This window comes from Meriones unguiculatus, chromosome X (assembly GCF_030254825.1).
Source record: "Meriones unguiculatus strain TT.TT164.6M chromosome X, Bangor_MerUng_6.1, whole genome shotgun sequence".
Taxonomy (NCBI): Eukaryota; Metazoa; Chordata; class Mammalia; order Rodentia; family Muridae; genus Meriones; species Meriones unguiculatus.
Window position 1 is genome coordinate 9,567,572 of NC_083369.1, and position 21,296 is coordinate 9,588,867.

Consider the following 21,296-nt stretch of genomic DNA (forward strand, 5'->3'; position numbering starts at 1 on the left):
TATGTCCCCCTTTTCATTTCTGATTTTGTTGATTTAAATATTGTCCCTCTGGCTAAGGGTTTATCTATCTTGTTGACTTTTTCAAAGAACCAGCTCTTGGTTTCATTGATTCTTTGAATTGTTCTCTTTGTTTCTAATTTATTGATTTCAGACCTGAGAAGTTCTTTTAGGTGTGCCATTAAGTTGCTTGTATGATATGTCTTGGTTTTGTTTGTGAAGGCACTTAGTGCTATAAACTTTTCTCTTAGCACTGCTTTCAGTGTGTCCCATAAATTTGGGTAAGTTGTACCTTCATTTTCATTGAGCTTTAGGAAGTCTTTAATTTCTTTCTTTATTTCCTCTCTGACACAGCTATCATTGAGTAGAGAGTTGTTGAGTTTCCGTGTGTGTAAGCTTTTTGTTATTTCTATTGTTGAGGTCTAGGTTTAGACCATGATTGTCTGATATGATACAAGGGATTATTTCAATCTTTTTGTATCTGTTGAGGTTGCTTTGTGTTTGACTGTATGATCAATATTGGAGAAGGTTCCATGAAGTGCTGAGATGTTACACTCTTTTGTGTTTCGGTGAAAAGTTCAGTAGACATCTTTTAGGTCCTTAAAGGTTGTTCTTTAAATATGAACCCAAGGGGCTGAAAATATAACTCATTGGTAAAATATATACTATCATTGTGTTTCATTCCCAGCATCACACACACTCACATGCATGCATGAATGCAGGTATGCAGAAACTCACAATATTGAAATAGCTGTTATTGCTTATGTGACCTAAACCTGTTTTGTGTTTGAGTCATTTAGATATCTAATTTACTCTACTTCATTATTACCTTAGACTTTTATAATTCACTTTATGTCTTTTGTTCAGTTTAAACAAGAAAAATGTAATAAAATGCTCCTGAGACTCTAAGTTTCTAGTGTATGTATATAAAGGATATCTGGTACATAATTTTACCACCCCATCTTCTGCTTCTGACATCAAAGTTGGTAAAAACAGATCAGCATTTTTCTCCATTTGTAAATGACTGACATGAATAAACTTCATACATGCTGTGAAATTAAGCATAGCTACATGTATTTTGTAGTTTGTGATTCATTTGTGTTTATTTTTTTAAAAATATGATATTTTATATTTATTTTATGGCATGATTGTTTTGCCTGCTTGTATGTGTGTGAAATATATATGTGTCCATGGAAGCCAGAAGAGCGTGTCAGCTCCTTGGAGCTAGAGTTACAGATGGCTGTTTGCCACCATGTAGAAGCTAGAAGTTGAACCCAGGTCCTCTGCTAAAACAAGTACTGTTAATGAGCCATCTCCCCAGTCTGATTTATGTAGCTTATGTTTACTTTTTAAAGCTTCATAAAATATTTCTTAATGCTAACAATGCCCTAGGCATGATGATTACAATTTATTCACTTTGTATCCCAGTTGTATCCCCTTTCTTGTCTCCTCCAGATCCCTCCTTCTCTCCCTCTTTCTCTCCTATCTCTCCTCCCTAGTCCACTGATAGGGTAGGTCCTTCTCCCCTACTATCTGACCCTAGCCTATCAAGTCTCATCTCAGGACTGTCTGGATTCTTTCTCTGTAGTCTAGTTAGGCCACCTTACCAGGGGGAGGTCATCAAAGAGGAGGCAACTGAATTCATGCCAGAGGCTGCCCCTGCTCCTCTTACACACTTGGAGACTGAGCTGCCCATTGGTTACATCTGAACAGTGGATCCTTCTATCCACCCTTCTTCAATAAGATTCCTTGCACTCTGCCGTGGTTTACTTAAGAGTTAGTTACATTGTTAATTTGACTCCTGCAAGGTCACATATTTAGTTTCCAAGTTTATTTTTTATTAATCAGAAATGTGTCATATTTAACCAAAGATATACTCAAAACAACCAATTAATTTCTCTGTATTTTAGCTCTAAATTTCAAAATTTCCAAACTATGCTTGAAATATCATACAAAATCCTTCAAAAAGTCTTTTTAAAGCATGTTTTACTTAAATGTACATAAAACATTTGATACAGCGTATTTCATATTTCAAGCTTGTAATGTGTGCTTCATTTGTAGTAGATTTTGCTTGCCTGTTTTTATATCTATTCCTTTTGCCGGACATAGAAGATTGAATCTAGGGCCTCATTCCTTCTGGGTATGTGTTAGTGTTCTACCATATAACTGTAGACCCAGCTCAACTTGTACTTTTTATTATCAGATAGGAGCTCACTAAATTACTAGGGTTGGCCTTATACTTTATAGCTCAGACTGGCTTTGTGGTCATCTTGGTTTAGCCTACTGTGTAGATGAGATTACAGGCCTATTTTGATGGATATTAAGCCTTGCTGTGCTTCAACTTCAGTATATTGTTCTCTTGCAGTACTGGTATTCAGTTTTCTTCTTATTCAACTTCCCTCTTTAGAAATATTCAAAGCTATGTACTAAAAATGTGCAAAACTCTTTAATGAACAGTCACTACTCAATACTCTTGGACAATTGCTATTAAATGGAGTTTATGCTTCATAATAAAGTATTCAAAGATGATACATTTAAGTCCAGTAAGTTCATTTTTTAGACATTTTATCTTTTTTTACAGATCCCTGTGTGACTTAGATCTGAAATGGATAGAGGTTTTATTTCTATTTTATAGATAAGGGAACCAAGATAAGAATCTATAATCTATTAATTATAGATATAATTAGCATAAACCAGCCTAAGTAAGAGTTAGTTTACTGCTATCCTTTAGTTTCCAGTCATCAGTAGAAAATTTTGCAATAGTAGTATTTTACAGTATTTTCCATTGTATTCATTATTTTGATGTGTTTAATTCAAGCTAGTGGAACTTTGTTATTTGCATTATTATTACTGTTAGCCTTTGCTAAAAAAATGTTGACATTCGGCATGGCTTACAGTACCATATAGTTTTCTCTACATATTTTCCACATATATTTCAGCAAAATGGTTTCTTTAAATTTTAATTTTTTTAACCAAAATAACCTTTCTGCCTTGAAATAAAACAAATGCTTGAACAATGTTGCATTATTACATAAACCTCAATATACTTAGGCTTTAAATATCCTTTTTTTGTTGTTTAGCCTTTTGTTACATAGACTAGTCCTAGAATCTTGTGAAACTGCTGTATTTGACATGTAGCAGATTACTACTAGATTGTCACTATCTCTTTTTTATCCTAACAGCTGATTTCTTCCCCATAAATGATTTGTTGTCAAATGAATGAAGCAGTAGTGTACTTAACTAATTGTTTCATGCTTATCAATGCTTTTTTTTTTTTTTTTAGGTGTCAGAGCAATCTTGGTTTGCTATATTTAAAACAAAATTTATCAGAATATAGAATGTATGGATGCATGGTTTAGCCTTTAAATTTTTTTCTTATCATTAAATATACTTTAGAGATTTAGAAAAAACACCTAACACTGTAGTTACTTATGTCATAGATTTGTCATTTAATGTGAAAAGTGTAGTGACCTCTGTTTGGAAGTTATTATTTTTTTACTTTACAATAACAATTTCATTTTCACTGATGAACTCATATGTTTTCTAGGAATGCACTAACAAAGGACCACAAACTTAGTATCCTAAGCAGTAAAAATTGATTTTTCTCACAGTTTTGGACTCTATTAAATCTGACATCAAGGTGTTGGCAAGACTGATTTTTCTAAAGCCTTTCTCCTGAATTTGTAGATGGTTTCACATTGCCTGCCCTCACTCTGTGTGTGTGTGTGCGCGTGTGTGTGTGCGTGCATGTGTGTGTGTGTGTGTGTGTGTGTGTGTGTGCGCGCGTGCGTGCGTTTGATTGCATGGGCTTTTAAAAATATCACTGTTGGGGATTTTAATAAAAGGGGGATATAACATTTGTCCACCATTCTCAAATGGAATATTTGCTTAGGTTTATGAACACTCACAAAACCTAAAGTCGTGATGAGGATGTAGCTCAGTTGGTAGAATACTTGTCTCATATGCTCAAGTTCCTAGAGTTAGATTCTCCAACACTGAATATACTGGGCATGATAGTGAATACTTGTAATCCTAGAACTTGGAGACAGAAGCAGGAGAGTCAGGAATTTAAGGACAGCTTGAGCTACACAGCAAGTTTGAAGATATCCTGGGATACATGAAACCCCACCTTAAGAATAAAACAAATCAAACAAACCCAAAATTGAAGTTATTGTAATACATGCTTACTTACAGTGTTAATTGTAAGCATGTTATGTATAAGAAGTAACTTCCTATACATAAAAATAATATACTATGTTCAGTATAGATTCTAATGTAGAGGGGGCCTCAGAGAATTCAAATAGAGTGGATTAACCAGTTCGGCTTAGATCATTGCATGGCAGAGCTAAAAGAAAACCCTCTGACCCTCTCTTTCTACTGGAAAAAACTGCTAAGAATTTGATGATTTGGTACTACATTCCATTAATAATGGCACAAATCAGTATAAAATGTATCTTTTCTGAATACATGTATAACAGATATATGCACATATTATCCTTTGGTAGAATTAAAATACATCAGTTTGAGGGCTGTGGCTGTATCTCAGTTAGTAGAGGGCTTGTCTCGTATGCATGACACCTTAGGTTCAAGCCCCATTTTTACTTATATATATCACTAGTTATTTATATGTATCTCAGTCATAAAATAAGCATATTTGCATTTCAGTATTCCTGATTTTATTTAAAAAAATTGAGAAACTTTCATAAGTTAATTTTGTTTTTTAAAGCATGCTTTAAGTCATTTACTACATAAAAGGATCTGTTCATTTTAATGTATGAGACATCCATTGATATACTTTCAGAATTATTAATCATTTCTAATTGATTTGTAGAGAAATCTCAAAAATACCTAAAAGTAGAATTTCCTTACTGATATACTTCTCGTGAAAATAATGTCTGACTTTCTGTCATTGATGTTACTTTTGCTGTCAAGAAGCCTTGCTTGTTGGGACCATTCTCTGGTCCACTTTAATACAGCCACCATTGATTAATCAGAGAATTAAAAGGCACTTTAGATAAAGAACATTTGACATTAGACACTATAAAACTGAAGCTATGAGTGTATCGATTTTGTTTTCTAGATAGTTGAAAATGTTGGATCAGAGACTGTCCTCTCAACTTTGCTATTTTGTGATAAGGACTTCATGTGGATTTAAAAAAAATAAAAATTCAGTTACTGGGCTTTCGGTAGGACTAGAATTACAGCTCACTTGAGTACAACTCTTAACACCTGAGGACTCTCAGAATTACCCTCTCAGAGGGTTTCTTTCTTTCTAACATAGTTGGTAGGAAACTTGCATATCATTTATATTCAAATTAATAATGGTTCGTGGCCTAGGAACATTTTGAGTTCTTAAGTTATATTTTTGTGAGTTTGCTTTTCACTGATCTGACTACTTGGATATTAAAATACTCAAGAGTATAATAAAATACTATTTGAAGTGGCTTGAGAGTTTTGTTTTGCTGTCTCAATTGGCAAAGCTTTATCATTAGTTTCTCTATCTTTGTCTCTTAAACTACACTTCAGTGAGGAGCTTAAGCATCTTAGCTCTTCAACTGACTGTGATGTGTCCAACCCCAATTGGTACATTTACAATACAACCACTACACTCAAGGCTCAGGAAACATCATTGAAAAGTGGTTTATAAGATCTTTAAGAGACAGGGGACCTGGATGTTTGGTGCAAGATAGTGTTTTCTATATAGGGCTGGGAAGCTACACCCATGAAATCTCAACAATAAGGTTGCCGCCTAAACAAAACCTAAACAATGGTAACACTAGTTGATATACCATTTCGGATGAGAGAGATCTCACAAGGCCCAACCCCTGGATGAAGGGATATAGGCAGTTAATGACTGCTGAGAAAGGAGAATGAGTCTCCCTCTCACATGAGTTCCCTAATTGATTATCCAGTGTTAAGTCGCCATCCCTAAAAACACATGCATATGAGCAACACTAGCTGTACTCAGCAGGTTTCTTCATATATTGATGTGTATATATGTGTAATATAACTAAACAGAAGCTGAATCTAAAAGGGAGAAGGGAAGGGGGTGCATAGCTGGAGTTGAAGAGAGGATGAGGGAATTGTATAAATACAGTCCTCTTATCCAAAACACAGATAAAAATTAAAAAATCAGTCTTATTCTTAATGGTATTGTATCATTATCACTTAGCTATATAGCTGTTGTATGAATTTATTATACACGGTTTCATAAACTGAAATTATGTAGGAACAGCTGGGGTTTATGACACATGAATATAGTCTCGGTGTACAGAAGAGAACTGGCAAAAATTGGAGGCCTATCTGATCTACGTAGCCAGTTCCAATCTAACTAGGTATACATAGCAAGACTCTGACTCAAAGGAATAAAAAAAATGCCATAAGAAATAAAATTGTATCTCAGTGTTATATCAGGAGATAGGAATATCTATAGTCCATAAAGCAAAATGCTGGATTGATAGGGTTTATTATTACATGGCTCATGATGTGATTTTTTTTTAATTTTGTTTTGTTGTTTTGAAATGGAACTAATCACAAGATGTTGAAATTGCACATATATTATTTAGACTTTCTTAAAAAACAGTATTGTTTGTAAACACTATTTCTTTAAACAGGTTAAAGAAATCCCTATTACAAATCATGTTAAAGAAGGATATGAGAAAGCAGATCCTGCACAGTTTGACTTGCTTAAGGTTCTTGGTCAGGGATCCTTTGGAAAGGTAATACTTTTTCTACATTTGTTTTTCTTCTTGATATTTAACAGTAATGTGTGTACGTGTGTAGACATCATTTATGTGGTTCTCAGGATAAACAAAAGGTGACTTTTTAGTTTTATATGTTTCATGTCTGGTTTTACTCAGATTTCTTTATAATCCTCTGTAGAAATGAAGGTTTTCTAATACCCAGAGCTTATATTACTCTACATAAAATACATGGCATGTTCTTTGTTTTTGTCTAAATCACATACTTGATATTTGTAAAGATATTTTATGTCCTTTTTGTGATTTTTCCTGGTGATTTTTGTCTCTGTTTCTTAGCTCTGTATGAGAATTTTAGAATTTATGCCATAGTTCATGTATGGATTCATGAGCTAACCCATCATCTCTTACAGCAAAGTAGAACTAGCAGAAGTGATTTGGAAATGATGTGAGAGTCTTGCTTTGAAGCATCTTTGAGAAAAATTAATTCATATACTTATTAATTTATTTGAAGTATTTGATAATGTTTTTTTTGGAAAGGGAGTATATGAATATGGATTTCTGAAGCTTGTATACCTACCATCTAAGACATGAAAATTATTGAAAGCATACAGTAAGTAATAGCTCTTAGGAAGACAGCAGTAATCACTATTTGTGGGAGAGAAAGATGGGAGAGACAAAATAGCACAGTAGCTTAGATTTAGTTACAAAGAGGAAACATGGGGCAATTGGGCAGTGATTACGATTAAAAGATATTTACTGAGTACTCAGTGGGTGAACAATAGTTTAATTAAATATATTGGTGAATATAAACTAGACATTAATTATTTGAATGTAGTCTGCTACCTATATGGTATAGCATATATCATAAATATTTTGAGGACACAAAAGTCAAACTGAAATGGCTTATGGTTTGTAAATGAATGACATAAGGTGTCAACTTGACACACCTGGAAAGAGTGAACTTCAGTTGAAGGACTGCATCCATCAGTTTGGTCCATGGCCATGTTTGTTAGGTATTATCTTTTTTCATTTTTATTTTATTTTTAAAAATTTATTACAATTTGTTCAGTTTGTATCTTGGCTGAAGCCCCTTCATCTTCTCCCAGTCCCACCTACCCTCCCTCTTCTCCCCCTATGCCCCTCCCCTAGTCCACTGATAGGGGAGATCCTCCTCCCCTTCTATCTGACCCTAGCTTATCAAGTCTCATCAGGACTGCCTGCATTTTTCCTCTGTGGCCTGGCAAGGCTGCAAACCCCCTCAGGGGGAGCTGATCAAAGACCCAGCCATAAAATTCATGTCAGAGATAGTCTCTGCTCTGCTTACTAGGGAACCCACTTGGAGACTGAGCTGCCTGTGGGCTTGCTCTGAGCAGGGGGTCTAGGTCCTCTCCATGCATGGTCCTTGGTTGGAGTACTGGTCTCTGCAGGTCCCAAATATTTTTTCTCTGTTGGTCTTCTTTTGGAGCTCCTGTCTCCCCCAGGTCTTTTTAACTCTCCTTCTTCCATAAGATTCCTTGCATTCTGCCCAAAGTTTGGCTGAGTCTCAGCATCTGCTTTGATACTCTGCTGGGTAGAGTCTAAGCAGTAAGAGAAGATCCTTAATCCTCATTCAGAAGGGCAAACAGGATAGACATCTGAAGTAGCAGAAGACATGGAACAGTACAGGAGCCTACCACAGAGGCCCTTGACTGACTCAACTCAGCAGGATATCAAAGCAGATGTTAGGTGTTATCTTAATTGATGGTTGGTATAGGAAGGAGCAACACACTGTGGGTGGTACTGTACCTCGTTAGGTGAGTCTGGTCTGTATAAAGAAGGTGGCTGAGCAAGCCAGAGGAAGCATGCCAGTGAGCAGCATTCCTATGTGGTCTGTGCTTTAGTTCTTGCCATGAGCTTCTGCCCTGGCTTCTCTTCATGATGGACTGTAATGTGTAAGCCCAAATAAATCCTTTAACCCTCAAGTTGTTTGTTTTGTCATGGTGTCTGTCATAGCAGCAGAGAACAAAGTCAGACAGGGATAAGACATAAGTACAGTGGAAACAAAAATTAACAGTGTCTATTAATAGGTTGCTGGCATTTGTAGATGAGGTATTATCAAAGTAACTTGTAAATTAGATATATATTCTATACAGTTTTCTTTTTAATATTTCTAAGAGAATATATTAATTTAGAAGAACAGAGATGAAGTTTTTATATCTCAAATTAATACTTAAATAGTCGACCAAAATAATACCACAGAAACATTTCAAGTTATTAAGAGTTTTGTTGTACATATATCTTCATCTGTGCCTTTATTTCTTGCTTTGTCTTATATATAGTTAAGAATTCCAGAAAAGTAATAGTAAAAATTAAAATCAAAAAGTATTGTTGGACATGGGGTTATTTGCCTATAACCCTAGCACTCAGGCTGCTGAAGAAGAATGCTTCTGAGGTTGAGGCCATCCTGGGGGCTACAGAGTGGTTTTAGCAATACTTGGGTACACAATAAAACTTATTCTTAAATAAATCTAAAAATCAAAGGGGGGGATAAAAAAATAGAAGCAGGTGGCAATGTAGATGGAAACAGAAATACTAGATCAGGGAGGGTTGCAAAAGTTTGGAATACACATTGTTATTTACAAATGTATAACATAGGGCCTGAAAGTCTTTTATAAGTAGGCTAGAAATGAGATTGGCAACCAGAAAATGACGTATTCAAATACATTAGTATTAAATATCTTTAAGATAGAAACCTATTAAACGGACCAGATAAACTTTTATCATTGATCTTCATAACAAAAATAATGTATAACAAAATGATTTTTTTCTATTACATCTTCGTGTTAAATATAACAAGATTCTAACATGTCAGTTTAGTCCTTAAATTCAGGGAACACTATGTATAGGAATTTTGGTTTAAGAAATACATTATTGAAGCCCCTTTAAATTCATAGTACTAAGATACAGAATAGTGAGGTTTCTGTAGCTCATCAACCAAAGATAATAAAAAGGTAGCTGCCTGCTCTTTGATCACCTCCCCCTAAGGGGAGAGCAGCCTTATGAAGCCACAGAAGATGACATTGCAGCCACTCCTGATGAGATCTGATATAGACTAAGATCAAAAGGAAGGAGAGGGGTCCTTCCCCATCAGTGGACTTGGGGAGGGGCATGTGTGAAGCAGGGGGAGGGAGGGTGGGACCGGGAGGGGAGGAGGGAGGAGCTTATGGGGGGATACAAAGTGAATAAAGTGTAATTAATAAAATAAAATAAATCAACATGGAAAAAAAAGAAGGTAGCTTTTGTTTTGCTTCTTAGGATGTGAACATACTTGCTTGTCAGTATTGCATCATTTATGTAGGTATTATGTGGGTGTGACTTGTTATATGCTGAACATATTCAGGAATTTAGCCAAGGCTGTGAATCAGGTAAGTGAAGGCCCAATTCCAAGAAACTTTGAGCTCTAAGTCTCACTTAAGTTTTTCAGCAAAGGTTCCCCTGTTAAGCAATAGTAGTTTTAGATCATGCAAAGTTTTATGACATTAAATGTTTTAGTCTATTTAATGGGAACAAAATCCTACTAATGCCAAAGTTATATAAAACTTCACATTAATAAAATAAGGTTTAATGAAATGAAGATTAAAAGAACAATTCAAATAAAAACTCATATAAAGCAAAATTGATTTATTGAAAAGATAATCAAAATGGAAAATCCTTAGCCAGATTAACTGACAGAAAGATAGAGGAGGTCCAAATTGATAAAAGTAGAAATGAAAGGGGGATAACTAACTACTAGAAATTCACAATGTCATTAGGTAGTCCTTTAAAAATTTGTACTCTCAGAAATTAAAAAGTCCAGGAGAAATAGATAAATTGATTTACATATGACTTACCAGAATTAAACCAAGATGACACAAACAACACAAATACACATACACATAAATCAAGAATGAGCTAGAAATAGTAATTGCCAACTTAACTAAAAAATAGTCCAATACCAAATGTCCTTATGTTTTCTCTCATATGCAGAATATGTGTGTTCATGTGCATATATACAGAGTGGAATAAGAGGGTAAAGGGGAAGGAAGAAGTCTAAAGAGAGTGGGGAATATTGAAAAAGAGTTAGGAATAAAAGATATGTGACATGAAACAATTTAGGAGAACTGCTTGTGTGTAGACTCAAGTGTAGCAACAGGCAATAGGACTGGGAAAATTCGGAATGGACATGAATAAGACATCATGCTATGTGTATATGACTATGTTATAATGAAACATGCTTATATTTTGACTAAAATTATAGAAAGAGCAGTATTCCCCTGAAAAATGTATGGAAAATTATATAGTGATCATACAAAATATAATAATATTAATGACCACTAATGAATGGAGTGAAATATATACCTCAATATTACATTATTTTAAAACAAAAATAAAACATAAAGATCTGGCATTGTCAGACTAGATTGTGTAACATAAGACAAATCACTTATAAAGTGGATATTCATGGATTATTAAATAATATCTTCCTTATGTGGCAAGCCTTTAAAAATAGGACTTAAAATAAATTTTGAAGACATTTAACTTTTTATTGTTATATAATTTATCTATTATCAAATGATAGATTTAAAAATACATGGTTGTGTTCTGAAATATCAACAAATACAGTTGTTTTTTTTTCTTTGCAATTAATATTTAAGGATATATGGACTTCTAATTCATTTATTAAGTTTATTGAGTACATCTTCATGGACAATATAAAAAGTCCATGTGATTGAGAGAAAAATACTTTGAGGTAACTCACTCATTTCCTCTCTGGACTGTTTCCCATAGTTTAATGTAATTAAAAACATCATGATATGTACAGTAGCTTGAATCTATCCCATTATTTGTAGTTGATTGTGAGATTTTTTTTCTTGCTAAAAACACCGTATCATGTAATTAGCAGTCAGTTTTTCAGATTATGAATGATGCTATCTATTAGGTGACATTTAGAAATAATAGAGAATACTTGAAAAACTGTGAAAAATGACTACTTTGTACAACATTTTCTATCTTGCAGCATGGGTTCTTTTATCTTTCCTTAATTGCCTCTTCCTTTATACTTTCTTTTTTTCTAATATCATTGATGACTGTGTTCTATAATGGTAGTTCTCAGAGGAGTGGACTGTTTTTCTCTCAGCATTACCAAACCATTTCAAGGAGTCCTTAGGTCAAAGGTGTTTCATAATGATCCCAATAATTTTAGAACTGCTGAATTCTGGCACAATAAAGGTAGAAACTCTAAACAGCACATTTGTCATTGGGTTCTTTACTGCCTCACACTTAGTTGAAAAATGTCCTTGATGAAATACAATCAGATATTTTTATTACATTTCAACCATTAAAAAAGTGCAATAAAATATTTTAGTTGAAGCTCAAAAAGCAAGGCTTTTCAAAGCAGAGTACAGTGTAAAATTTTTAATTATGATGTCAACTAGTCATTTTTCTTGGATCACTATTTTGTATTATCTATATTCTTTAAGAATTTTATACAATTCATTTAGTTCATAATCACTTCCCTCTCCCAACTCCTCCACTCTCAATTTTCTACCTACTGAACATCTGAGTTTTTCTTGCCTTTTTTTTTCTTAACTCATGGAATTCAATTTGTGTTGTGTAGTTACTCGTTATTATTGTTGTTGTTGTTGTTTACAAATTATTCACTTTGTATCCTGGCTGTAGCCCCCTCCTTCATTTCCTCCCAGTCCCACCTTCCCTCCTTCTTCCCCTGCTATCCCTGTCCCCTAGTCCACTGATAGGGGAAGTCCCTACTATCTGACCCTAGCCTATCAGGTCTCATCCAGACAGTCTGGATCCTCTTCTTCTGTGGCCTGGTAAGGCTACCCCACCAGGAGGAAGTGATCAAAGAATGAGCAACAGGGTCCATGTCAGAGTGACCCTGCTCCCCTTACTAGGGAGCCCACATGGAGACTGAGCTGCGCATGGGCTACATCTGTGCAGGGGGTCTTTGGTTGATGCCTCAGTCTCTGCTGTAACCCTGAGTGCTGCTTGTTTGGCTTTTTGTTCTCCTTGTGGAGCTCCTGTCCCCTCCTAGTCCTTCTATCTCTTCTTTCTTCGATAAGACTCCCTGCACTCTGTCCAAAGTTTGGCTATGAGTCTCTGCTTTGATACCTTGCTGGACAGTCTTTCAGAACCTCCCCCCCCCTCCAGTGGCTCCTGTCCTGTTCCCTCTCTTCTACTTCTTCCTGTTTCTATCCTGTTTTCCCTTCTGAATAAAAATTAAGCATGCTCTCTAGGGTCCTTCTTGTTGTTTAGCCAGTTTAGGTCTGTAGATTTTAGTTTATCCTATATTATATGGCTAATAGCCACTTTTAAGTTAGTATGTACCATGCATGTCTTTCTGCTTCTGGGTTCAATTAGTCTTGAGACCGCGGCCTGCCCTAGAATGTAGTCTGTCTACTAGAGAATCACACAATTAAAGAAAAGTGATTATCTAGCTCCTAGTAATCAAAGGCTGAAAGGCTCCTTAATTAGTGGTAAAACTTCATGTTAACTTCTCATTTTTCATGCTAGGATTTTAAATGGCTTGAGCTTATATAGGTCTTTTGCATTCTGTCATAATTTCTGTGAGTTCATATGTACAACTGTCGCATTGTGGATCACTATTATTACAAAAAAAAATGAGTTACAAAACTATGGTTACGGGATCAAGCCAGTCAAAATTCCACAGGGATGGAGTTGAGAGGGTCAGTTTTCCTTAATAATTTGCTCATGCTGTTATAGTTGGTCCTAAATTCAAACACATACCAGAAACACTAATTGGATTAAAGAGAATTTGACATTAGGAGGGATATGATGGGTGTAGGACAAATTGAGGATATAATCAGAATATATTGTATGAAATTTACAGGCATAAATAAGAAAATATATTTAAAGTGATGAAGTGGCTTGAACTGTGAAATTCACTTAAAAATATTTCCTCTGTTAGGTTTTTCTTGTTAGGAAGAAGACTGGTCCTGATGCTGGACAGCTCTATGCAATGAAGGTGTTAAAAAAAGCTTCTTTGAAAGGTATGAAAGTAGAGAGTTTATTAGAATAGAATTATGCTGTGTATTGCTGATAAGGGGAATAGTTAGAGTTGCTTTTTAGCATTGTTAATTATACTTAACAGTTATGTATTTCTAGTTACCAGTTACTACTTCTGGGTCCTCTATTGTTATATAGCTTAATTTCCTGAATGTGTACCTGAATAAAAGTTTAATATTAAGAAATATGGCATATATCATTCAGTTCAATCTGAAGTTAAGCAGTTTTCAAAAAATCTTCGGCCTTTCAACATTTTTTTTCCTGTTTGTCTGGGTGTTGAACATTTAGAAAGCACAACTATTCCATACATTTATATGCACAGTCCTTTAGATTTATGCAATTAATACTGACTCTGTTAAGTCATTACATACTATAACCCTGCAGAGGGCAGCATTGGGAGTGGATGAGGGAGGGAGCTACAGCTGACATGCAAAGTGAATAAACTGTAATAAATTTTAAAAAATCTTTTAATAAAAGCCAATAGGAATAAAAGAGAGAGAGAGAGGTGGAGTTCAAGATTGTCCTGCCTTGTATACCATAGTAAAGACTAGCATGGACTTCATAAAACCCAGTGAGTAATAGAGATAGAGAGAAGAAAAGGTGGTTAGGTGGAGAAAGAAGAGGACAGATATCACAAGGGATACTGTTAAGTTCAGTTTTACTTCACATGAAAACTTAAAGAAGTACTTATAAGCCAAATTTGCCATATTAGCTTATTGCTAGATCTAGACTAAATTTGTTGTTTTCTGAAAGTGGTTATTATTAGCTAGGAATATACAGACTTAATTTTATTAGATACCTTCAAAATTATTTATATATTTATATTTTGATTGGTAAATGACAGGTCTTTACTGAAATTATGAATGAGTATAACCTTTGAGTCTATGTGAATTTTAGTTCGAGACCGTGTTCGCACCAAGATGGAGAGGGATATTCTGGTGGAAGTAAATCATCCATTTATCGTCAAACTACATTATGGTATGCAACCCTTTTATTTATGGAATTAGAGAACTGCAACTTTTTTCAGATAGTACTATAACAAGAAATAAATACTTAAAAGTTATTTAATATATTCAACAATATAAAATATACCTGAAATGTGTATCAACATCTAGCTGTTAGTTGAATTTCATTATCTTAAGTTTCTTAACTTAGTTAAGGTAACATGATAATGTCTTCCAAAATCCCATCAAGTCTCAGGGAGGGGTCATGAAGTCTTGCCCTTAGCTTATGAACTATTGGTAACTAATGGGCATTGGTTGAGTCAGTTTTCTTCAGCAATGCCTCTAAGAAGCTACCCATGCTTCAGTAGATGGGGCCCTACACTCATGCATATACTGGTAACTCTATGTGGATTTGCAATTCAAAAAATGAGTATATGAACTTTGGAGGCAGTAGTGATGAGAGGCTGTGGGAGAAATTGAAGGGAAGGAAATGGGGTAAATTTGTTCAAAACACATTATATGCATATATGAAGTTCACAAACAAAAAATGAAAATGTCTTCAACTCGTTTGACCAGTAGTGTTTCTAGATGAGATGAAGCAACACCTCCAGTGATCGTAGGCTTCTATAATATATGTTGTGTAAAACATTCAGATGTTCATTTACAAGGACAATATTTTCTATTTTCTGGTTCTAATCAAGAGGGTTATGTGGTATAGTAGTAAGGTAGAACTGTTCTATAAGACTTATAGAAGAGAAGATATCAGTAAGAAGCAGCAGAAATAATGGGGAAGGATTCTTGGAGTCAGGCATTTGTGAATTTGAATCATGTCTCCGTTGTTAATATATGAAAGAGATTGTAGATACGATTTTACTGGGAAATAAATATATTTATTTATTTATCAAAATAAAGCCTTAATGCAGTTTACTACACTGTTTCATTCTCTGCATTTAAGAAGCAGCACATATTGATTTTATTTTTAGTGTAATTTTTACAAAAATTATCCAATTTATTTAAATTCTATAAGAATTCTGGCCCCTTATTTTATTTAAATTTTTTCTTAATGTAATAGAATAAAAATAACATACTTTAGAACCTCTTTGAGTCACATGTCATGAGATTAATATTAAATCCCTATTGTGGCAAAATTCTGTATTAAATGAAGTGGGTTGTAGAAGTGAAACAAACTGATTTCTAGTAATATACAGAAAATGAAATTGTTTAAATGGATGTGCAAATGAAAGTGAAATAAATGTCACAAAAGAAGCATGAAGTATTATTAAACCTGAAAAGTAGTAGTAAATTTTGATGGAGTGGAGATTAAAGATGCTGTAGTGAAGTGGGAAAAGTTGAGAGGCTCAATAGGGGAGGTGACATTTTTGAGCTTTGTACAATACATATGACTGACAGACAGTTTTTAAGCAGCTGCACTACAACAAGATACTTCATTATCAGGAAAATATTAGTGGTAGAATATTTTGTAAAGCCACATGCAACATTGACTATGTTCTGGAAAGGAATAGGTAGCTATTTAAATATTGAATTCCATAGTCAATTTAATTTCTGATATATTACCTTATAATTGACTATGTTAATATGTAATTGTTTTATAATGTTTGATAATAAAATTGTAAACATGTTAATATAAAAGTAGGTAAGTGTTACTCTGCTACAACATTATGATTTTTAATTAGCCTTTCAGACTGAAGGAAAGCTGTATTTAATATTGGATTTCCTCAGGGGAGGAGATGTCTTCACAAGGTTATCCAAAGAGGTGAGAATTTCCTTATAAATTTGTTAGTATGTTTTATTCAAACTAACTTAACCAGTCATATTATTTTCCTGTAGAATTTTGAACACTTAAGCTTTTTATCATTGTATAGAGTACTTTATATGTCAGATGAAGCTTTCTATGTGTGTCTTTTGTATCATCTCAGTGTTTACTTTTCTCTGAGATGAAAGAACAGTATGAATAACTGAGTGAAGCACATAGGAATAAGCCTAGAATTTTGGCTAGTAAATGCCTCTTGGTGTAGTGTTTAATTTATTCATTTAAAGTGGATATATTATGGTATAATTGACATACAATAAATGATATAATAAATTACATAATTTGATACATTTTCCTATTAATATAACTGAAATCATTGTTAAGATAAAATATATTATTGCTAAAAGTTTGTAATGTGTTCTTCCCATCCTAATCCCACTGGTTTTGCTATCTGTTACAGTTTGGATTGTATTTTCTAAGAGATTATAGAAACAAAATCAATATGTATATATATAGATATATATATGGTCTGTTTTAAATATATATATTCTTTATGTCTGATTTAAATAATTATAGTTATTTTGATTTATCCATGTTGTTTGTATATCAATTCATTCACTTTTATTGGTGAGTAGTACCCTTGTATGGATGCACCATGTTCTGATTAATTACTTGTTGATGAATGTTTGAGTTACTACAGTTTTTGGATATTACCAATTAAGCTGTTAGAAACATTCATGTACAAATGGTTGTACTGCATATGTATTCATTTCTCATAAATAAATATCTAGAAATATAATGGCTGCATCACATGGTATGTTTTAACTTTAAAGACACTGCTGAACTATTTTACAAAGTGATTACATATAGATTTTACACTCCGAACAGCATCATGTAAGAATTTCAATTGCTTTACATGCTTGTCAACACTTGGTATGACCAGTCTTTTTTTAAAGTATTGAACACCTGATAAATAGATAGTATTATTTAATCGTGGCTCTGAATTTCATCATATTGAAGATTAATGATGTTGGGCATCTTTTTCTGTACTTATTTACTATCTATATGCTTTAGAAAAATGTATAAACACTTGCCAATTTGAAATGATTGTTTTTTCATTGAGGTTTCAGAGTTCCTCATGTAGTTTAGATGTACGCCTTTAATCATATGTGTTGTATCCAATTATTTTCTTTTGGTTTGTAGTTTGCCTTGTCATCTAATCTTTTGAAAGAATATCTTAATTTGCTGCAGTCCGGTTTATTATTTTCCCATTAAATTAATTGGTTTTAATATTTCATTTAAGAAATGTTTACCTAATCCTAAGCAAAGAATTTCATATGTATTCTAGAGTTTATAGTTTATATTTATATTCTTAATTCATTTGGGGTTACATTAATATGTGGTTTTATAGGCATGTACTGAAATCTTTTTAAAATTCATAGATTTTTAAAATTCATTTCTGGCATCATAGTTGAGAAAGATTATCTTTTCTTCAATGAATTACCTTGTAATTTCACTGAAAATCAGATTATCATATAGGTGAAGGCCTATCACTGGGCACTCTGTTCCGTTCACTGATACATTTGTCTCTGCCTTAATTTCTCTTTCTTTATATCTTCAAGTCAGTAATTAAAATCCATGAGCTTTGCTTTTCTTGTGAAAATTGTTTAGGGTCTTATAGGTCATTTGCATTTGTTCACTAATTTTAAAGTAAACTTTTAATATTATAAAAATGCCTACTTAGATTTTGTTTGGAATTTCATTCAGCTAGGATGTCACTTTTCACAAATGGACATTTGAAAACTAGTGACTTTTCTATACACATGGTTTTTCTTTCCACTCCATTAGGAATTGCCTAATTTTAGCAATGATTATTTCAGCATATAGGTCTTACACAACTTTTGTCAGAGTTATCTTTTAGTACTTTCTTTGTTAATAATATAGGTAGAAATGTTCTTTTTAATTATACTTTATTCACTTTGTATCTCAGTTGTAGCCCCCTCTCTCATCCCCTCCCAGTTTCACCCTCCCTCTCCCTTCTCTACCCATGCCCCTCCCCCAGTCCACCGTTAGGGGAGGTCCTCTTTCCCTTCCTTCTGATCCTCGTCTATTAGGTCTCATCAAGACTGGCTGCATTGTATTTGTATGTGGCCTTCCTCCTTGCTTAGCTTCTTTAGATATACATATTTTAGTGTGTTTATCCATTACATGTCTAATATCCACTTATAAGTGATTATATATTGTGTGTGTCTTTCTGCTTCTGGGATACCTCACTCAGGATAATCTTTTCTAGATCCCACCATATGCTTGCAAATTTCATGATTTCCTTGTTTTTAATTGCTGAGTAGTATTCCATTGTGTAAATGTACCACAATTTCTGTATCCATTACTCAGTTGAGGGACATCTGGATTGTTTCCACCTTCTGGCTACTACAAATAAACCTGGTTGAGCAGATGCCTTTGTATAGTTCAGCATGTTTTCATTATATGCCTAAGAGTGCTAAAGCTGGATCCTTAGGAAGCGCTATTATGAATTGTTTGAGAAAGCACTTGGTTGATTTTCAAAGTGGTTGTACAAGTTTGCATTCCCACCAGCAATGGAGGAGGGTTCCCCTTTCTCCACATCCTCTCCAGCATGTATTGTCAGTTGAGTTTTTTATCTTAGCCATTCTGATGGGTGTAAGTTGAAATCTCAGGGTCGTTTTGATTTGCATTTCTCTACTAAGTATATTGAGCATTTCTTTAAGTGTTTCTTTGCCATTCGATATTTCCCTATTGAGAATTCTCAAATTCTCTGTTTAGCTCCCTACCCCATTTTTAATTGGATTACTTTTTTTTTTCCCTTTAATTCCTTGAGTTCTTCATATCTTCTGGATAATAGCTTTCTTCCAGATACTGGGTTGGTGAATAGCCATTCCCAATCTGTAGGCTGTCATTTGTTTTGACAACAGTGTCCTTTGCTTTACAGAAGCTATTGGGACCATTTATTGAATGTTGATCTTAGAGCCTGTGTTGTTGGTGTTCTAATCAGGAAGTTGTCTTCTGTGCCACTGAGTTCTCGGCTCTTACCCAGGTTTTCTTCTAAGAGGTTTAGTGTTTCTGGTTTTGTGTTGACATCTTTGATCCAGTTGGACTTTAGTTTTGTGCAGGGTGGTAAATATGGATTTATTTTCATTTTTATACATGTAGTCATCCAGTGAGACCAGCACCATTTGTTGAAGATGCTGTCTTTTTTCCATTGTATGGTCTTGTCTTCTTTGTCAAAAATCCATTATCTGTAGGTATGTGGATTTATTTCTCAGTCTTCTATTTCATTGCAATCAATCTCAGTGAACTCAGGGACAAGGCAACGCTGCCCACTGTCTCTCTATCTCTTCAACAAAGTACTTGTAGTCCTAACTAGAGTAATAAGACAACTAAAGGAGATCAAGGGGATAAAAGTCAGAAAGGAAGAAGTCAAAGCACTATTATTTGCAGATGATATGTAGTATACATTAACGACTCCAAAAATTCAAGTAGAGAACTCTTTCACCTGATGTCTTCCTTTAAAATTTGCTAGAGTGGACTTTAACATCATTTAATCAGGATTACTTTTGATCTACTACTAAAGCAAAGTCCTTTTGGTTATTTTGATTCTATGTGTGTTATGTTTCTATTCTAGCTGAAGACAACAGGAACTATTCCTTTCCCAGTGTGAGTTTCATGGATTGTCTTCTTTAACCCTTGGTTCTTTTCCTGACTCAGCATTGTGTCCTCATTAATATGTACTATGCACCCTCGCTGTATCCTTGGAACGTCTTACATATCTGGAGAGGTTGTTCTGAAATTTCCTTTGCTTTAGTACTCTGTTAATTCTCTTCTTCTCTTAGACTCTTGTCTCCTAAGTCATCCCTTCAAAAAATCTCTGAGCTTCACTTGCATTAGACCTCTCTGCACTAAGTACCACTTGGAAACTTTCCAGGTAGTAAGCTAGGACAGTCAAAGGATATATTACATATGTTACTCATATCTCAGTATTTTGCTATCTTTTGTTACTAGATGTTCAATATCTTGAGAAATATCATTTCATGTATTTTTTTCCTGTCCTTTGGATATTTCCCCTCAGCAAAATAGCTTCTGTCCTTGTCCTTTTTATATTTTATCTTGAAATGGTCATCTGGTAGCAGAGTTTTAATTGAATGGTTGTAGTTCAACATCTTACTTCCAGAGTTTATGATGTTTAGTGTAGGATAGCTACCGTTGATAGCTCTGGAACTTGTTATAAGGTAACAACTTGTTTACAGGATGATTGTCAGGTCTCTGGCTTATATCTGTCTCCCTCCAGTGTAGAACTTGGCATGCATGAACATATATTTTGTACTATAGAATAGAATTTAGTATGTGATAGGGTCTGTGTTTATCCTCATCCAAGAAAAATCTTTAAAGAAACTTGTAGATGAACAATGGTATATCAAGTCTCCAGCATTCAGTATTTCTTATGTTAGATTATAGAGTGACACAAATGTTTTTGAAAAATTCCTGATTGCAGTTATTTCTAATTTTCTTTTAAACTCTTTAGACCTCCATTCTCGATGTGAGGTTATCTAAAGTAATACTCGCACAAAGATGCTGTAAGTTTTGATTTCTAGGTCTGAAATATTAGGTAAGACTAAGCATTTTAAGTGCATTTCACAAAAGATAATCAGTTTATTCACTGAATAGACATTAAAAGACTGATTCAGTGATTAATTCTATAGGCAGCTTATTGTAACTAGTTGACTTGTTGGTTATCCTTCACTTGTTAATAAAAATTTCAGTAATCCATACCGAACTGTTACTTGT

The 21,296-nt window shown here is 34.1% G+C and overlaps 1 protein-coding gene across 3 annotated transcripts in view; it reads left to right on the forward strand.

Moving 5' to 3' along the window:
* Rps6ka6 (ribosomal protein S6 kinase A6) overlaps positions 1–21,296 on the forward strand; it is a 173,116-nt gene that overhangs the window by 112,386 nt on the left and 39,434 nt on the right. For all 3 annotated transcript variants that reach the window (XM_060374329.1, XM_060374330.1, XM_060374331.1), the window contains 4 exons: positions 6,612–6,716; positions 13,663–13,744; positions 14,658–14,738; positions 16,399–16,478. In XM_060374329.1, the coding sequence (XP_060230312.1) occupies positions 6,612–6,716; positions 13,663–13,744; positions 14,658–14,738; positions 16,399–16,478 (348 nt within the window). The remainder of the gene's footprint in view (positions 1–6,611; positions 6,717–13,662; positions 13,745–14,657; positions 14,739–16,398; positions 16,479–21,296) is intronic.